Below are 19741 nucleotides of genomic sequence, written 5' to 3' on the forward strand. Positions count from 1 at the left end.
TGCCTCAAGCATGCCTGTGTGCCATGTGTGTCACTCCAGAGTCTGTGCGGGTGTGCTTGTGCCCTTGTCCTCAGCCTCCTTCCAGTGGTGGCTGGTGGTGGGAGGGTGTTCCCCTGCACCCCAGGGTCAGACATGTGTCTCACCTCCCCAGAGGCTGTGAGCAGGAGCCCCGGGGGTGCTCCAGGGCTGCCTCCTGGGGCTGCGTGACACAGACTGGCGCTGCATGTGCATCCATGTGCATAGACTGAAGCATGAGGGCCAGGCCAAGAAGACTGAGCAACAGTCGCCCCCAGGACCGGCTCGAGCCATTCCTGCACCACGGGCAGTGGGCGTGCAACGCATGCGTGGCTCCGCCCCTGGGCACATGGCACATGCATGGCTCCACCCCGGGCACGCTGCGCACCTTACAGCTGCCATCTGGCGTGTGGTGCCCGATGGCAGCTCCAAGGGGCACCGCACAGCCCCCAGCCCTGGGTGCACAGCACCTGATGGCAGCTCTAAGGGGCACCGCGTGGCCCCCAGCCCTGGGTGCACAGCGCCTGATGGCAGCTCTAAGGGGCACCGCGTGGCCCCCAGCCCTGGGTGCACAGCGCCTGATGGCAGCTCTAAGGGGCACCGCGCGGCCCCCAGCCCTGGGTGCACAGCGCCTGATGGCAGCTCTAAGGGGCACCGCGCGGCCCCCAGCCCTGGGTGCACAGCGCCTGATGGCAGCTCTAAGGGGCACCGCGTGGCCCCCAGCCCTGGGTGCACAGCGCCTGATGGCAGCTCTAAGGGGCACCGCGCGGCCCCCAGCCCTGGGTGCGCAGCGCCTGATTGCAGCACTAAGGTGCGCGATGCCCCGTACAGCTGCCATCAGGCGCCCCAGGCAGCTGCCCGGCTGCCCCCCCCCCTTAATCCAGCCCTGGTCGCACCACAGCCCCTCAGTGTCCACCACCCCTGCCCTGTGTGTGTGAAAAACTAGGAGCACTCACCTTCTGATCCTTCCCTGCCCTCATATTATGCCTGGGAGACATCCAGGCTCTGGGGAACCAGCTCCAACATGAGCGTCATCAGGGTGCTGGCTGTGTCTTCCTCTTCCTCTTTGGCTGGGATCCTGGTCGGGCAACAATGGACATCTCCAGCCTGAAGTCCACCACCAGGGATGGGGAAAGGGCGGCACCGCCCCCAGCCCCAGGATGTGGTGCAGTTCATTGTAATAGAGGCAGGAGTAGGGGCCCCCTGGACCGAGATCTGCACTCCCTTGCCCGGGCGTAGCTCTGCTGGAGCTCTTTTACCTTGCTCCGCACCTGCTCCAGAGTGCAGTGGTGGCCCCTTGTGGCTAGGGTCTTGGCCATCCAGCCATATATATCAGTGTTGCACCATCTGGAGTGGAGATCCTGGAGAGTCTCCTCCTTGCCCCACACCTCGAGGAGGGCTAGGATCTGCACCCCAGACCAGGATGGTCCACATCTTTTCCTGCCCTTGGCAGGCTCCTGGGAGCCCTGTGCATGCTCCCTGTGCGGGCCAGTGGGCTCTTGGGGGGCTTGAGCCTGGGACATAGTGCCCAGATGTGTGGCAGTGGAAGTCACGCAGTGAGTTGCAGCACCCAGGGCCAGCTTCCTGCCACAAGCCCTGTCCCGAATGTGTGCAGCGTTAAGAGCTGCTGGGAGACAGGAACTATAGAGTTGTGATGAGTGTGGACGGAGTGGCCAGCAGGGCATCTGTGTTATTTCCTGGAGGCCTCTTTTTTCGAAATAACTCCCTCTTCCGTGTCCACACATGCCTTTTTCTGAAAAAGCTTTTTTGGAAGAAGCGTCATTCCTTGTAGAATGAGGGTTTACCGCCATCGGAAAAAGCCCTGTATTATTTCGACAGTCAGTGTGGACACAATTATTGTTTTCCGTTATTCCGGAAAAATGCTGTGGGGTAGACATACCCAAACATAGGTAAATACTAGTTTTGTAACAAGAACATTAATTGCTCACGTACTTTTTAAAAACGTGTTTTTGTTTCATTGCAAAAATATTTTATGCTTAAATTAATGCCAAGATTGCCCTGGCTCCAGTTTAATACATGATACGTCAACATCATAACAAGAGAGCATAAGTCTTTGCTGCTTTGCATTTTTGTTAGTTTTCTTCAAGGAGATTACTATAGGAGTCTTCTCTTCAATCTGTGTTTTGATTTCTTCCCAGACTGCACAGGAATCACAGCCCCCTCTTCAGATGAGATTATTAAATTAGCAGAAGCAAATGCCTTTTGGTCAGTTCAGGAACTACAATGCCTGGATTCAGAGACTTTTACCAAAAACGTGGGATTCCTTGGGACTGTAATGGGTTTCAACCGATCCCAGCTTATTGTCCTGAAGGAGAAAGCTAAGCAGGTAGCTATTATGCCTGTGAAGAAAATATAAATACATAATTTAAATTACTGTTATTGAAATGTGCATTTCTAAAGCCACCATTACCATTACAATCACTTTTGCTCCAGGAATGCCTATTGCTTATTGGGAAAATAATCTAAGATTAGCCCTAAAATAAAATCCACCATGGTTTGAGAGTCAATTGGCTAAATAGATCTGAGGTGTTGGATGCTGAGCAGCTTGTGTTTTCACTTTTTAAAATGCCTTTGTTTTATTTATTTATTTATTGCTATCTTTTCATTGTTTCTTAACAAAAGAAAAACCACAAAGCAGGAGCCGAGGATATAACTCAGCCTGCTAAGAATCAGACTGCTAAACTATGTAGAAACCGTTATCTTATTAAAAAAAAAAAAACAACAACAACAACAACCCTGTGTGTAGACCCTAAATCAGGAGTTGGTCCTTTGTCTTCACTAATTAGCTGGTCATATCTAGTGGAGATCTGTAGTCAGTAAAGAAGTGGCCACCATTGGCAGGCTAGATTAGAGACCTGAAACTTGAAGAGGGGTTATTTTTATATGACTCCTGGCAATATACTAGCCTTTCCCCACCCTGATGCTTTGCTTTCTTAGTTAGCTGAATAAAGCTCCGTGTTTCCAGTTGTAATTTTGTTTAAAATTTATCAGCAATGTGTCTTTTTTTTTTTTTTACTAAAAATTAAAAATGGGTAGAAACATCAGCATAAAATTTAACTTCAGTTTTCTAAATAAATATTGGCATTAATATTGAGGGATGGGAGGGCAGAAAAAAAGCAACAAGAGAAGAAAGAATTTGTCCTTTCTGATTCATTACAAAAATAAAACTTTTCTTTTTAGTTTATTACTGATGACGTGTGTAATATTAGGGGTTTCATTATAAACTCCAAATTCCTAGGCAGCATGAGTGGATGGGGATGCCTAATAGTCATGGGGCTAGTGATTGGGGGGTGCACTGTAGGGGACAGCGTGCTGGTATTTGTGGTAGGGGCATTGGATGGGATGCATGTTACCCTCCACCATGTAGCAGTGACCTAGTCTTCCCTCCTTGCAAGCCTGTCACTGCAGCAGTCAGGAAATCTCGCTCCCTGGCTCTCTCGCTCCCCCACTGTGAAGCAGCAACCACCAACCTTCCTTGGGTAGGTGAGAAAACTGTGAGGGGGAGACCAAGATCTTTCCTTCTGGAGCAGGGAGCCACATCTGGGGAGTTCCGGCACTTCCAAAAATCAGGTGAAAATCAGTAAAATCTGAATAATGGCTGTTTTTAAACCAAGGAATTTGAGGGGAAAAAAGGTTTAAAACAATAAGAACAAAGATCCAATCATACCCACTCATTCACCCAACTTATATTCACTAACTGGAAGTCATCTAGTGTGACAATGGAAGTATTTTTAGATAAATTGAGTGTCACCAACCTAGAAACAAGAAGGGCTCAGTTCTTTGCAGTGCCCAATGACTGTGTGCAACCGTGAAGAATTGGATTAGAAGACCACACAATCCAGTCCATAGTGCTTCATCTTTGTTAATTACTACTTTAAGATCGGAAATGGAGACAGTGGAGCAGGCAAATGTGTGTTCATTATGAACTAATAGAAGCTCTATATTAATTTATTTTTAAGGTTTGGAGTGCATTGCCGGGCTGGAAGAGTTACCATATTGTCTCCCTTGGGCGCATTGCCATAGCTTTCAATGAGAGTGAAATAGAAGAGTTGGATTTAAGTTCTATTGACACCATTGCTGCACTTAGTCAACAAACAGAATGGACTCTTGTCCAGGTAAATATTTTTTTACATTTACTGCTGGTGAAAAGGCACAGGATGAATGACCCTCCAAGACTTGAAATTGCCTACAAAACAAATACAGCTCCTTGTACTGCCCTTCCATTTTTTCTCAGCAATAATCTCCAGTGCCATCTCTAAGGCTGTGTCTAGACTGGCCAGTTTTTCTGGAAAATCAGCCGCTTTTCCGGAAATACTTGCCAGCTGTCTACACTGGCTGCTTGAATTGCCGCAAAAGCACTGACTTCCTACTGTAAGAAATCAGTACTTTTTGTGGAAATACTATGCTGCTCCCGTTCGGGCAAAAGTCCCTTTCGGGCAGTACAGTAAACTTCCGATAATACGGCACTTTTAGCACCCAGGGGATGCTGGATTATCAAATATGCCGGAGTACCGGAAGGGCTATGAGGAGTCTGGGGTGGGGGTGGGGGTGGAGGTCAGCGGGGAACTGCGCAGCGTGGGAGAGGGCGGTGCTGCGAGACCAACCCGGCAGCACCCCAATTGCTCTGCCCCTGGCTTCCCCAAGTCCACTGCTGCTGAAACTGACCAGTGGCTGACTTGGGGAAGCCGGGGGCAGAGCAGCTGGGGTGCTCTGCCCCAGGGCTTCCCCAAGTCCACCGCTGCTGAAACTGACCAACATCAGACTTGAGGAAGCCGGGGGCAGAGCAGCTCCAATTGTCTGGCTGGCTGGAGCACTTCCGGGTTCCAGCTGGTGCTGGACTATCAGGAGTGCCGGACCACTGGATGCCGGACAATTGGAGTTTTACTGTATAAGGGAACAAAAGGAACTGGAGTGTTTTAACACAGTACTTCACTTTTGATATTTCCTATTGTATTTTTAAAAGCAATACTGATTACTCATTAAGCGTAGGTTAGCATCTAAATAAGACACTTAAAGAGTACAGAAAGACTCTAATTTTGCAATCCTGAACTTTATATTGACCTCTTATGGAAGAGAGAAAATTATCTATGACTTAGTTCTTTTCAGTTGAATTGAAATTGGGAAGTTCTTAGATGCTTCAGTAACTGGTGGGTCTGGTGAAGTGGTGGGCAACCTGTGGGCCACTGGGGTTCTATATGTGGCCCATGAGATATTTTATTTACCTTTGTCCACACACAGAGTTGCCAGATTCTGCTGGTTTTCATCTGCATAGTTTTTTCCTACCAGTATTACAAAAGTGACACCCTCAAAAAGCAAGGGCATGTGAAGTGAGGTGTGTGCTAAATTCACGCAACGTTGTGAGAGCTCTGTGCTCCCTCTGCATCAGAGTGCTGCTATGGTTCAATTGGCACACTTCACAAATTCTACGTACACAAGCGTAGTTAGCAAAACTATCCTCTCCCAGGAAACTGTCTTAGTGATGACAATCTTGCAGCTCACTGAGATTAAGGAGGGCCACTCATGTGGCCCACTCAGTAACCTAGGTTGCTCCTCACTGTGGTAAAGAGTTAGTTTATTGCCTGGTCACGGGAGGTGCTAAGTGCCTTCGAGCCACACTGTCTGCACTTGTAGACAGTTGTGCTAGGCCCAGCTACAGAGGCACTGTGCTGTAAGTATCACTGACATTGCCATTGTCGTCAGTAGGAGCAAAATTGCCATGGCCTTCAGTGGGAGTATGCACAGGCACAGTTTAGTATCAGTATTCTGATATCAGTATTCGCTTCCGGTCATAGAACAGTATATCACATTTATAACTGTTCTTAATCTCATTACTTTTGCAGGCTAAATCTATTTTAAAAGGGTTTCTTAAGGACTCTAGTCAGACAGTCCATAGGCTGAAAAGCTTTCATTTAGCAGGATTAGGAGCTAATCTGTGTGCTTTGAACACCTCAGATATCAAGACGATAAAGACTACAGAATTCAGGTAAAAACATTTTATTACCAAAATTAAGTACTATTTTATTTTTAAGTCTCTCTTCATTGTATTAGTGGTGAAATGTGGATTTCCAAAAGCACTATGTCTGAAGAGCTCTTTTCTGACACTTAAAAAACTTTTGGGCATGCTGTAATCTGCAGGAAGATGTCTATCCATGGTCATTGAACTGCGCTGAGGGAACATTTTCTCTGATGCCACCTCCATTAATGAAAGCCATGTATCCAGTAGGGATGTGATAGTTTAAATGCTTAAACAGTTAACCAGTGAGCCTGGGCTCATCAGTTAAACTTCATGGTTACATTCAAGCTCCTCCCTCCCCCTGTCCTACTGCCTCTGTATCAGAGGCAGCAGCATGGGGAGGGACAGGCAGGAGCTGGTATGCACAGGGAGCTGCCTACCCCCTTACATGTAAATGTGGAACCGCTGAAATATTCCATGTTTACATTAAAACATGACTCTTTTTAACACCGCGGCTACGTCTACACTGGCCCCTTTTCCGGAAGGGGCATGTAAATTTCACTAGTCGTCGTAGGGAAATCCGCGGGGGATTTAAATATCCCCCGCGGCATTTAAATAAAAATGTCCGCCGCTTTTTTCCGGCTTTTAAAAAAGCCGGAAAAGAGCGTCTAGACTGGCCCCGATCCTCTGGAAAAAGTGCCCTTTTCCGGAGGCTCTTATTCCTACTTCGAAGTAGGAATAAGAGCCTCCGGAAAAGGGCACTTTTTCCGGAGGATCGGGGCCAGTCTAGACGCTCTTTTCCGGCTTTTTTAAAAGCCGGAAAAAAGCGGCGGACATTTTTATTTAAATGCCGCGGGGGATATTTAAATCCCCCGCGGATTTCCCTACGACGACTAGTGAAATTTACATGCCCCTTCCGGAAAAGGGGCCAGTGTAGACGTAGCCCGCTAGTATCCAGCAGAATCTTCTTGAAGGACTACTTGGATTAGGCAACTTTGACATCTTCAGTGACCCTTTAAAATATTCCCTGATTTTTACATGGAAGTTTGTTCAGCCTTTATTTTAGAAAACACCAGATCAAGCAACTGATTTTTAGTGGAGCCTTTTGTAGCTTGTTTAAAACAGATTCCAATGTGATCCAGTATAGCTATTGAATTGAGAAACTCAATTTTGTTGCATAAAGTATTTTAGATTTAAAAAAAAAAAGCTGACAGCTCTAACTCCTTTGCAGTGTGGTCATCTATATTTGGGCCTAAACTGGGTTTACAATAGGGATGTTAGATATTGTTTAATAATTGTGTAACCACACAAAATCTTTGCTGTTACACAATTATTCAATGGTCTCTAAGGGTGGGACCGACAGCCAGTGCACTCTTAGCACCACTCCCAGGGAGCCCCCTGCTACCCCACGCTGCTGCCTCCCCCAAGCACTGGCTCCCACCTGCCCCCTACCCCTGCTGCCTCTTGGGAGGTAGCAAGCGGGAGCAGGCAACTCCACAAAGCCGGCTTAAAAGTTGGCTCCCTGCATGTACTGGCTCCTGCCTGCCCCCTCATCCTCTGCACTGCTGTCTCTAACAGAGGCAGCAGCGCAGAGAGGGTGGGGAGGTAGGCAGCTCTGTGGAATCTGATGCTCGAGGGGAGCTGGTTTAAGAGCGGCAGAGACAGCAAGGCAGGGGAGGAGTGTGTGTAGTCATTTGGATTAACCGATAAGCTCAGGCTTTTCAGTTAATCAATTACATGACTATACGCTAACATCTCTCGTTTACAATTTTGATAGCATAAATTAGGTATATTTCATACATTTTAAATATTGGTTGTAATTACAGTGTGTCATCCTAACCCCACTCACCTTTTGCAGTGCTGTGATTGCAAGAGTTGGTTTGTTGCCATGTAGCCCTCCTGTTCTGGAAGAGTTTAAGAAGATGGCAGAATCTGTATTTGGAATCGCTACAGGATGGAACAGCTCTGTTGTACATGAGATTGGTACCATAGCAGGTAATAAGACCAACTTCTATCGGTGATGTTTTTGAAACATCGTTTTTAAAAGCATTACAAGCCAGATTCATCACATGTGCTCTTCTGCACTGGCAAAGGACAGGAGTCACCCCTCCATAAGCAGCATTTACATTAACATCCTTCACCCACCCCCAACAAAAAACACAACAAAAAACAAACCACATTGAGAGTTTCCACTGAGTGCTTTAACTTTCCACTGCTAAGGGTCCTCTGTCAGAATCTGCACTTGCTTTCCCTGTGGCATACTGGAATACATTTGTTTCTGTACATATCTCAATGAGTTAACCTTGTGTGACAGGGCAGGTTATAGGGGTAGATTAGAGAGAGAGAGAGAAAGTGAGAGAGGGCAGGTTATAGGGGTAGATTAGTGAGAGAGAGAGAGAGAGAGAGAGGCAGCTCTAAAAGCAGGAACTGCCCTAGTTAATTAGGAGAGGGTTACTTCAGGGCAACCAGGAGACGCTGACCTGGAGCTATCAAGGGCAGAATGGAAGCAGCTGAGACCAGGCTCCTATAACTCAATTAAGGGCTAGCTAATCTGACTTCAGGCAGCCATCAGGCCTTTTAAAAAGCCTTCCTTGCTGGGGGCAGGGGAGAGGGGAAGAGGAGTTTGGAGGGAGACAGAGGGAAGTTGTAACTGATAAGGAAAGATTCAGAAAAACTGAAAAAGAGGGAGGACAGTATTGTCAGAGACAGTGGGGAAGATAAAAGGCTCTGACAGGGAATGTTTGGGCTCGCTTCCCCAAGTAGCCAGAAAGTCCAGCCAGTAGCTGGGGAAGACTGATTACCCAGACCAGGGTCATCTGCCTCACGCCCCTTTTTGCCAAGGGACAGAAGCCCAAATGCCAGAAAGGGTAAGTGGGACCTGTGCCGCAATACCTAGACTGCAGGGTTGTGGACTGAACGGGGTCTAACCTTGCCACACGTGGTGTTAGAGTGGGATCCTCCGCTGCTGTGAGACCTGGTGGCAGACCCACCAAGGGCAGGCTAAGCCACCCCTGTAAGAAGAGAGAAAAGCAAGATGGAGGACGTAGTGAAGGTGCTTGTACAAGCCACTGCAGCACAGCAGGAAGCTACCAGGATTCAGGTGGCTGCTCAGCGGGAGTCAGTGTAGAAACAGCAAGAAACTAACCAAGTGATGATGAGCCAGGCCGCCCAGGACTGAGCCACCCTGCAGGATGTAGTAATGCAACTGAAGGTTCTGACCACCCAGGTGCATGGCCAAGATGGAACTCGGTCCCTGCGGGCCAACAGTTACCTTCAGAAGATGATGGGAGGATGACGTGGAGGTATACCTCCTGGAGAGGATGGTCCTGTGGGAAGCCTAGTGGGCCAGCATCCAGGGCTCTGTTTCTGTGTGGTGAGGCCCAGAAGGCCTATTTTGACATGCCTGAAGCAGCGGCTACTCAGTACTCCCAACTGAAGGCAGAGATCCTAGCCAGGTCCAGAGTGACAACTGCCATCAGAGCCCAAAGGTTCCAGGAGTGGAGATACCAGAAGGGCAGAACACTCAAGTCATAGCTATTCGACCTGATCCACCTGGCCCAAAAGTGGTTGCGGGCCAAGATCCACAACTCAGAGAAGATTGTGGAAATCATCGTCCTGGACTGATATATGAGGGGGCTACCACCTGACCGGCAAGTATGGGTCAGCCAGAATGGCCGCTCTTCATATGACGAGATTGTCGCCTTTGTAGAGAGATAATCAATGGCTAAAGGTCTTTTACAACCCCCAGGGAAAGAAGTTTAGATGGGTAAGAGAGCTGTCCTGGCTCCAAGGCCTTGTGTCCCTGAGCCCTCAAATAGGACTTGGTATGGGACAAAGGAGATGGGAGAGTGGCCAGAGGCTGTGAAGGGATTTGAGGACCTGGGGAAGGAAGGTCAGGGGGTAAGCTCAAGAAATAGGGGGCACCCCACACAGAGTATCAATGCATGTGGGGAGGTAGGGCATATAGCATCACAGTGTCCAAAGGTGGAAGAACCCATGCAGTGTGACCTCGGGGACTTGAGGGGCCCCTGCAGCCTGATAAACCTGGAAGGCATAGCAACACCCCATCCCCCCCATCGGTATACCCAGCCCGTTAAGATGAATAGCATAGAGACTACGGCACTGGTGGACTCAGTGAGTGCCATCACGTTGGTCTCAGGGCAACTGATGGAGCAGGACCAGCTGTCCCACACCAAGCACACAAGGATATCCTATGTGCATGGAGACAACAGCTATTATCTTGTCATCCCCCTACAGATAGAAATTCAGGGGAGAGCCACAAGGGTGGCAGCAGGGATAGTCCTGAGGCTCCCATATCCAATTGTGATTGGGTGGGACTTCCCCGGGTTTAGCAACCTACTCCCTAGGGATGAGGGGAGGGTAGAGAGCCAACTCCTAATCTTCCACGAACTCTCCAAGGATCTGTTCACTGAGCTTGGGAAGCCATGGAAGTCGAGGCATGATAGGAGAGCAGCCAAGAAACTGGGCATGTGAATCCTGGCCCAGAACCTAAGACAGGCCCTGGCCAGGGGGTGGAGGCCGAGCCAATCAGAAGGGGGCAGCACAGGATGTAGGCAAGGTCAGGCCCATCTTAGCAGGGCCCCGTGGGATGGACGAGATTGAATGCCCTCTTGAGCTTGGGCATATAGGGTCCTTGCTCGAAAATTTTGAGCAGGACAAGGCGAGTGACCCGATATATCAAAACATATGCGAGGGGGTAGTTGAGGTAAAAGGTGTTCCAGTAGAAGGCAGGACCAAGGGCCCTAGACCGTATTACATAATCAAGAGATATCTACAGTACTGTGTAGTGCCTGGCCAGGATCTGGTGGTGGAACAACTCTTGGTGCCCCAGAAACACTGGAGAGCTGTGCTGGACCTGGCCCACAGTCATTTATTCAGGAGCCACCTAGGGGTAGAGAAAACCCTGGACTGGATCTTACGATGGTTCTGTTGGCCTGGGGTGTGTGGGGAAATCCTGCGATATTGCACCTCCTTCCTAAGTGCTAACTATATGGGCCCTGGCTGCACCTTGGAGCAATACAGGACTGGTCTTGGCCAGTCTGAAAGAAGCAGGTCGGGGTGTTCCTGGAACTGGCGGGGTACTATCGGAGGTTTATCCCCCACTTTGCTACAAGGGCATGTCCCCTGATAGACCTAACAAAAGCCCGTGGCCTGGAAGTGGTGAAATGGACCCCTGCGGCAGAGAAGGCATTTGTTGACCTGAAAACAGCCCTGTGCAGCGACCCGATGCTCATAGTCCCTGACTTTGAGAAGGATTTCTTACTCCAGACCAATGCCTTTGAACTCAGATGGGTTGCCATACTGTTCCAAATGATTGGGGAGGAAGAGCATCCCGTCCTATACCTGAGCTGGAGGCTCCTCCCAAGGGACAGAAACTATGCCATGTTGAGAGAGAGTGCCTCACAGTGAAATGAGCCATGGAGAGCCTGCGATATTACCTACTGGGATGAAAATTCACACTTGTTACAGACCAGGTGGTCCTGTAGTGGATGCACCAGAACAAAGGAACATGAGAATAACACAATGGTTCCTGTCCCTACAATCGTTCCACTTCCAAATGCAACATAGGGCCGGAGTCAAACACAGTAACACAGATGGCCTGTCGACAGTGCACTGCCTGCCGTTCCAAGTAGCCCAACCCAATAGTGTTGAGCAAGGGAGGAGGATATGTGACAGGGCAGGTTAGAGGCTAGATTAGAAAGAGAGAGAGGCAGCTCTAAAAAGCAGAAATAGCCCTGCTTAATTAGGAGAGGGCTACTTCAGGGCAGCCAGGAGCAGCTGACCTGGGGCTATCAAAGGCAGAATGGAAGAGCTGAGACTTGACTGCTATAAATCAGTTAAGTGCCAGCTGATCTGACTTCAGGCAGTCACTAGGCCTTTTAAAAAGCCTTCCCTACTGGGGAGGGGCAGGAGAGAGTGGAAGAGTTTGGAGGGCGGCAGAGAGGAGCTGTAGCTAAGGAAAGAGAAACTGAAAAAGAGGATGTGGGGAAGGTGAGGGGATCTAGCAGGGAGGGTTTGGGCTCGCTTCACCAAGTAGCGGGAAAGTCCAGCCAGAAGCTGGGAAGACTGGTTACCCAGCCCAGGCTGACCAGGGGCATCTGCCCCACGCCCCTCTTTGTCAAGGGACAGAAGCCCAAACACTGAAAGGGTAAGTGGGACCTGTGCTGCAGTACCTAGACTGCATGATTGTGGACAGAACAGGAGTCTGGGACCCAGAAGTGGGACTAATCTTGCCTTACTTGCTAAGCAAGGCTGAGTCAAACTAAAATTTCAGGCCCACCCTTCTTCAGGGGCTATTCTTCCTTTCAAGCAGCTAGACACCAGTGCCATATTGAGAGCACATTAGGGGGCTGTGCTCATCCAAGAGGCTTTGAGGCCAAGGCCATCTGTGAGACTCTTCTCCTGGGCCTCTCCACAAGGGGCCCCTGCAATCCCTCTGTGTGCCTTTCCACCTCCACCCCTCCCTTCTCCTGCCCTCCCTTCCGACCCTGCAGAACAAATAAAGAAGCCCTTTTTTTTCTATTTTTGGCAAAAACAACTCTTTATTTGGGGGACATACAACAGGGAAGAGACTGGCGAAAGAACCTGGAATGGGGGAGGGGGCTCAGATATGGGGCTGGGACTGGCGCCTGCCTTGGGTACCTCGGGAAGCTTCAGCTGCTCAAGAGGTCCCATCGCCATATGTTCTGGGGTCCCAAGGGAGCTAGGAGGGGAAGCCATGGAGCGGGGAGGCGGGAAAGGAGTTGCGGCAGGGGTGTGTGTGCGCAGAGGCAGGAAGGTGGCTGGTGGCCCACTCCATGCACACAGCCATGCACTCCATCACAGAGGTGAGGGAGGAGCATATGGCCTCATGCTGGCATGGCAGCTGGTCCCAGATGGTCTTCTGCTGCTCCTGGTCAACCCACGCCCCTCCCAGTCAGCAGCCCGCTCCCTGTGCTCCTTGTCAAGCCCCTGGACAAGGGACTGGATGCAGGCCATCTGGTCCTGCAGCAAGTCTTACTGGGTTTGCTTCTTCTGGTGGATCCCACGGAGTTGGGTGATGGTAGGGGAGGTAGTGGATGTGGCACGCTTGCAGCTGGCCCAGCTGTGGAGAAAAGTTACAAGGGCAGTTATCCCAGGAGTCACTGTGTATGAAGTCTAGCCCTAATCTCTGTGCCAATACCAAAGGTCTCGATTCAGATGATGGCAGTGTGCTTCGAGCAAGGCCATCTGTTGCCTAGACAACGGGCACTGTTCTGTAAGGGCACAGACGTCCCAGGTGAGCCTTGCTACATCCACAGCCTATGGGGACAAGCAGGCATGGTAAGGTGCAAGCCAGACTAGGAGCCTGTGGGTAAGAGGTGGCGAGAGAATGGCGTAGCTGCTTTCTGACCTGCACACATCGGGTCCTGCACTAGCAGCGTCCCACAGACAGAGAACTTTTATGCCTGCCTGCTGAAGTGTGTGGGGGGAAGTGTTGGGGGAGGTGTGTGAGAGCAGCAGAGGCCATTTGCTGGAGTGAGTACTACTGGGGACCTCTCTTCTTCCTCCCTCCCCTGTCCCCGACAGGTTCCCACGCATGGGATCAGTGTCCACATCACCACGCTTGACTGGGAGCAGATGCTGCCCAAATGCACGCGTGAGCTTGTGCAGTGTGCAGCATTGCTGTGTGTTTCCACGACCCCAGCCTCCTTAGTAGCAGCTTATCGTGCGAAGGTGTCCCATCACGGAGGCTGGAGTAAAGTAGGCCTCTCCAGGAACCTTGTGAGAAAGAGTGAAGGGTTCCTGTATGAGAGTGTCATGGAGCTGAGTGCTCTGGACCGGCGCTCCACGTGCACCCAGGTGCACAGATTTTTTTATGACTCCCAGGCCTTGTATGCCAAGCAAGGAGCGTGCAACCCCTCACACCCCGTCGCCTGACCCTGTGTGTAGATATGGAAAGTTACAGAACTCACCTGAAGTGCCTTTGCCAGGATTTTCCAAAGCCTGGGAGACATCCTGGGAGGGGAGGACTGGCTCCAGGGTGAGGAGCAGCTCCTGACTGGCAGGCATGGTGGCCTAGCTGGCCTTCTCTGCTACCCTGCCCTTGTGGAGGCTGACACCAGGCATGTACTGGCCAGTCTCAACGACAACGGAGACTGCTCCCCCCCTCCCAGGATGGCATCGAGCTGCTCATAATAGCTGTAGGTGTGAGGAGCCACCACAGAGCGTCCACTTAGCTCCCTGGCCTTGGCTCCCTGGAGCTTTTTAATTTTCATGCAGACCTGGTTGAGGGGCCACGTGTGTCCGTTTTCTGCCAGGATGGTGGCCGTAGACATCTGCATTCCTCCTCTTGGTGTGGAGATCCTGGAGGTTAGTCTTCTTGCCCCATACCTCAATGAGGTCCGGTATCTCCATGCCAGGCCAGTGCTCTCTTTCATTCCTGGCCAGGGGCAGCTGAGGGTGCTGCGGGAGTGCCAGCAGCCATGAGGGGTTCAGAGGGAGTGCTCCTGGGTTGGGTGCTTTGTGGCACAGGGCAGTGAAAGGTCCACACATGCCACAAGCCCTTTTCCTTCAGCCTGCTGCTTTAAGCTCTGCAGGAGAAGGGGAACATTAGAGATGTCAGGTGTGGCCGGAGTGGCCACAAGTGCACCTGTGAAAGGCTCCTGGAGGCCAGTTATTTCAAAATAGCAGCAGGTGAGCATCCACATTCACACTATTTTGAAACAATTTCAAAATAAGTGTTATTCCTCATGGAAAGCAGGAGTTATTATTTCAAAACAACCAGCCCTTTATTTTGAAATAATGGAGTAGGGACTGTGGATGCTCGCCTTGTTAATTCGAATTAAGGGAAGTTATTTCAAAATAACTCCGTAGGTACACCAGCGCAGAGTGAGGTGCCTACCAGCTTTCTAGCATGCAGTTATCCAGCTGAGTTCAGCTCTGCCACAACTGCTCTCTCTATTTACAGTGTCCCAGAATCCCACCTTAGTCTTGCAATCCCATTCAGTCTTGCAAGTGACTGAATGTCTCATCTGAAGTCAGGAGGAGTTGAGGGAGTTCAGCTAGTTAGAGGACTGGACCCTTGATCTGCTCCCTGCATGTTCATGCAATCCGTTTTTAGAGTAGGCATGCCAAGTCAATACTAAAAGTTCTTCTGCTTACTCCAAGAATGTGATTAGTTTAATAGTGACATTTTTATGGCACTAATACGATATATGTGTGTTGCACGATGACCTGCAAAAGTGGAAGCTTCTCTTTACTGGGGAGCAGTGCCCACATTGTGTTTTGTATTTAGGATTTCAGGAGAGGGAGGTTACTCTCTAATTTTATAGTGCAAAGAATACTACTAATGAACTTCCATCATAGTGTATTTGTTGTACTAAAAATATATTAGTTTCTTATGTGTTAACAGTTGTCTGTAAGTTGGTTACAATGAAAGAAAACAGGAAAAGGAATTGTGTATGTCTTTAATAACTTAATTACTAAAAATACCTCTTGTAGACATAAAACTTGAGTATTCCTTTAAGTTCACTAAAGGGTCTCTTTTTCCGTTTAACACAGGAGTATTGATTTCCCGAGGCTTTATTGGGACAGAATTTGGGGACAATTATTGGTCAGATAATGTATCAATGTAAATTAGTCAAAACTTAACATAGTGAAAAGGATGTGTGAACTAAGCTCTATTCCTGTTTTGTTTGATAGCTGGTTTAAATGGGAAGGAGCTTAAAGCTCTTGACAAAGATGTGATGCCATATTTTCAACCAGCTGCCATAAGACACATACCTGATGAAGTTTTCAAAGTAAGTGCTCGGATACTGAAGAAGTGTGATATTCCATCACTTTTACTCTATTATAAACAAACTGCAATATTAATTTATGCTTCAATTTGAGTTTCTGCAAGACCTTTTCTGGCTCAGTTATTAAGTGAGAGGCAGTTAAGTGTATCATGCATTAACTCACAGCTATATCATTTCTATTTGTGATACCCATAAAATGTCAAACCATTTATTTTATTTATGCTTAGTTCAAAATGTGTTCCAAGGGAAAAGGCATTATGAACGTGTTTTAAAACTGCAGCCTGAGGATATAGGGACAGGTGGCTTAGAGCAAGGTCTTTGTCTCTAATAATCTGCTGAGGTATGTCTTTTTTCTTCCATTATTAAGGACAAGTGAACACATTCACCCATACGATCAGAGCTACAAACAATCCCCTTGGATATATCTGGGCTCTTTTTGTTACCCCTAAGTTCTGATAGCATACAGCATTTGTAAAAGGAAAAAAATGAGAGGGGAGGAGGCTGAATTCAGATTTTGGTACAAGCAAATGCAATGCTGACTTCAATGGAATTCATCCTGCTTCTGTCAGAACAGATTATGGCCCGGAGACTAGCACGTGGATTTTGAAGTCTCTGACCTAGACATTGTTTGCCGTGAAGAGAAGATTAACATTCTGCCCAGTCACCTCTGGTTCAGACACTCATGAGGTCAGTCACTCAGTGTAGTGATGGATAGCTGAGCCAGACAGCTTAACTATCAGCTACCATAAAAGGAGAAGCTCCTTGACCACAAGATAGCGAAGTAGTGTTCTATACAGCACCTTTGACAGCTCCAATAATTCTGCAACCTCACTGTGTCACACTTTCAGTGCTGTGGACAATCCACCGACCACAGGGTCAAAGGTATTATTTAGAGATTCTCAACAGAATTCAGCAGATGTACACAAGAAAAGAGAGATGGACATGTGATGAAATTTCTAGATGGAGATGATTCTTTACAAAACAAATACAGAATCCTTACCCAGAAGAACCTACTGCACTTCTTTAGGGATTCAAAGTGGTATTTGTTTTACCATGGCTTTGTGTAGCTACAGTTTTATCTTAAAGTTTTCTGTGTGGGAAAAAATACCAGTTTAATGATTATAAGAAGACCAGCTGAAGTACTTGGCATTGCTCAAGTCTTTAAGTGAAGTAATAGTTTTTTGTGTTTGGAGAATAAAAGGAAAACATACAAGCTTTATATAAATGATTGTATTTTTCGAAAATGAAGGGAGAAAACGTGTATTAATAAAAGAATGAAAGTGATTCAAACATTAGAGCTTATTGGTAGACAATATTTTCATTTTTTGTAGAATACAAAGTGGGTGGAAGGGTTGGAGGTCCTCTTGGCAGGGTGCTGGGAGGTTGCAGGGGGGAGCTTACTGCCTGGGGTGGCAAGGATGACACTACAGCGGCAGTGGCTCCTGGGGAGCCAGGGCAGCACTTGCCAGCTGGTGGCTTCTCCCAGAGGGCAGGGCTCCACTCCCTGACTGGTGGCTCTTCCCGGGGGGACGGAGCTCCACTCCCTGACTGGTGTCTCCTCTGGGTGGTGGCTCTCCACTCCCTGGCTGCACAAGCCTTCCCCAGCCTCCAGCTTGTCCAGGGGGATGGAGCTCCACGGGCCATCCTCAGCTTCCAGATGCACCCATTCCAGACTCCAACCTGGCCGAGGGACCCCCCACTCTGCAGCTGGTCCAGGTGGGTAAAGGCAAGACTCCATGGGTGGTTCTGGCCTTCAAGTGCCCCCCACCCTGCAGCCTGTTGGAAGCGGGGGGGTGGCACTCCGTGGGCGGTCCCAGCCTCCAGGAGACCCCCTCGCTTACAGCCTGTCCAGGGAGGGGCGCAACATTCTGGGGCTGGCCCTGACCTTCAGAAGCCCGTTCCTGCCAGCAGCTGGTCCTGTCCTCTAGCCAGTTTGGAGGTGGCGGAGGGTGAGGCTCTAGGGGCTGGACCTGGCCTCCAGCAGCCCCAATCTGGCTGGTCCTCCCTCCTCCTCCCTGCAGCCTGTCTGAGGCCAGGCCATGGAAGACAGAAATGACTGAGACCATGAGGTGTTTTTTCTGATGGTTGGCATGCTTTAAGATGCAGCATAGTATCAAAAGGCTTGATGTCTCTGGAGAGAAACAACCTCTGATCAGGAGGCTGCAGAAAGATATTGTATATTTTTTAACAAGCTGATTCGAGAGCATGGCATAACCCCAGAGAACTTCTACAATACTGACGAAATGGGACTCTTTCAGCATTGCCTGCCAACATCAACCCTTGCTGGTGCAGGTGTGGTTGGTGAACCTGGATTCAAGAGGAACAAGAACCTCTGCTTACGTGTGCAAATGCTGCTGGCACACACACAATCACATTGCTAGTGATTTCAAAACTCAAGCAGCCAAGAGCATTCAAGGGTATTGTCCAGCTGCCAGTGGAGTACACAGCACAGCCTAAAGCAGGATGGACAAGACTTTGTATTGGTTCCACCATATCTTTTTTTCTTGTTGTAAAAGACCATCTGAAAGAACTTAGAGTACCAGAAGACCCAAAGGTTATTCTGGTTTTAGATAACTGCTGAGCTCACCCTTCTGAAGCAGAGCTTGTGTCTGGCAATATTTTCATGGTCGTCTCGTCTGCAAATGTTACCTCACTTGTTTCAAAATCTAAGTCTTCTGCATAAGGGATTTTATGAGGAAGCTGCACAACTTTGAAAGAACAATCCAAGAGTTTCAGTCACAGTACAGCATCAAGGATGCAATCTTCAATGCAGCATGTGCCTCGTCTGCTGTTAACTTTAAAGAGAGCATGGGGAAAATAGTGGGAGGAAGTGATATTTGTGGAGGAGTCCTTTGATGAAGAATTTTAAGGCTTCAACGTAAGACCAAAAAGGAGAGCACTACGAGAACTAGTTGATGTCCTTCAAAATGGCAACCCAGCAAACCCAATCACTAAACTGAAAGATAACAAAGTTGAAGAGTGAGTAAACATCAATCAAGGACTAGAGTCACAAAAACTCTGACAGACACTGAAATTATAGAAATGTTTGTCCATCCGGAGAGGAATACCTGTACTGCAGATGAAATAGAGTCAGAGGAAGAAGACCATAGTGAAGAAACAAAAGTCTCTTGGGCTACTGCTGCACAGTGTCTGGAAACTTTGGTGAAGTTTGCCGAGCAGCAGTCTTCTTCTTCTGCTCAGAAAGTCATGTTACTACACTCTTGTCCATAACAGTTTCCTCAAGAAAAAGCAACTGACTTGCAGGCAGGCAGACAATCTGCAAGATGCTTCAAGATGCTTCTGCAGCTTGTTCCTCTGGTCCAGCACCATCAAGATGGACAGCACAAGATATTGATGATGCTGAGGCAATAGAATAGCAGTAAATTATGGTTTTGTTTACAGTAATAGTGTTAAAAGATATAGTGTTAGGTAAGGTTATTTCATTTCTTAAACATTTTTGCATTTGGTGAAAAAGCTCAAGTAACCAGCACATTTGATTAACTAGCAACCCCTATTGAATGCCAGATAACAAACCTTGTACTGTACAGTCAAGACAGTACAGCATTTCTTGTAGATACCTGTTTTACAAACTGGTTTAATTATCGTATACTGAAAGATAATTACTGCATGGTTATTATGATTATCTTGTGTTGTGTAATTTCTAAAACAAGATTTAATGTGACCACATTTGGAAGATTGTCCATCTAGAAGGATAGAGCCAATGGTGGAACAATTACATATTTTCTTCTCACTACTGTATGGATAGCGGAACCTGTGTGTATCACATACAGGCAAGAATGGGGTAGATATAGAAGATGATGAAAAAGGAAAGAAACAAAAATAGTGTAGGCAGTAAATCCTCCCCCCCCCCCCCCCCCAAAAGGTGATTAAAACTGAGACTCGGATATCAGAGAGTTGACAAATACGCTGATAGCACAGAAAGTATCTCTAGAACCTATGTACTATTGCCACC

General features: G+C 48.3%; 1 protein-coding gene across 7 annotated transcripts in view; it reads left to right on the forward strand.

The window, feature by feature from the left end:
* OTOA (otoancorin) overlaps positions 1-19741 on the forward strand; it is a 74116-nt gene that overhangs the window by 45929 nt on the left and 8446 nt on the right. For 6 of the 7 annotated variants that reach the window (XM_075899476.1, XM_075899477.1, XM_075899480.1 and 3 more), the window contains 5 exons: positions 2175-2362; positions 3996-4151; positions 5877-6019; positions 7848-7984; positions 15674-15771. In XM_075899476.1, the coding sequence (XP_075755591.1) occupies positions 2175-2362; positions 3996-4151; positions 5877-6019; positions 7848-7984; positions 15674-15771 (722 nt within the window). Of the gene's footprint in view, positions 1-2174; positions 2363-3995; positions 4152-5876; positions 6020-7847; positions 7985-15673; positions 15772-16135; positions 17046-19741 lie in introns of those variants that run through there. The other variant, XM_075899481.1, reaches the window with a different exon arrangement.

The sequence above is a fragment of the Pelodiscus sinensis genome, chromosome 16, assembly GCF_049634645.1.
Source record: "Pelodiscus sinensis isolate JC-2024 chromosome 16, ASM4963464v1, whole genome shotgun sequence".
Lineage (NCBI taxonomy): Eukaryota > Metazoa > Chordata > Testudines > Trionychidae > Pelodiscus > Pelodiscus sinensis.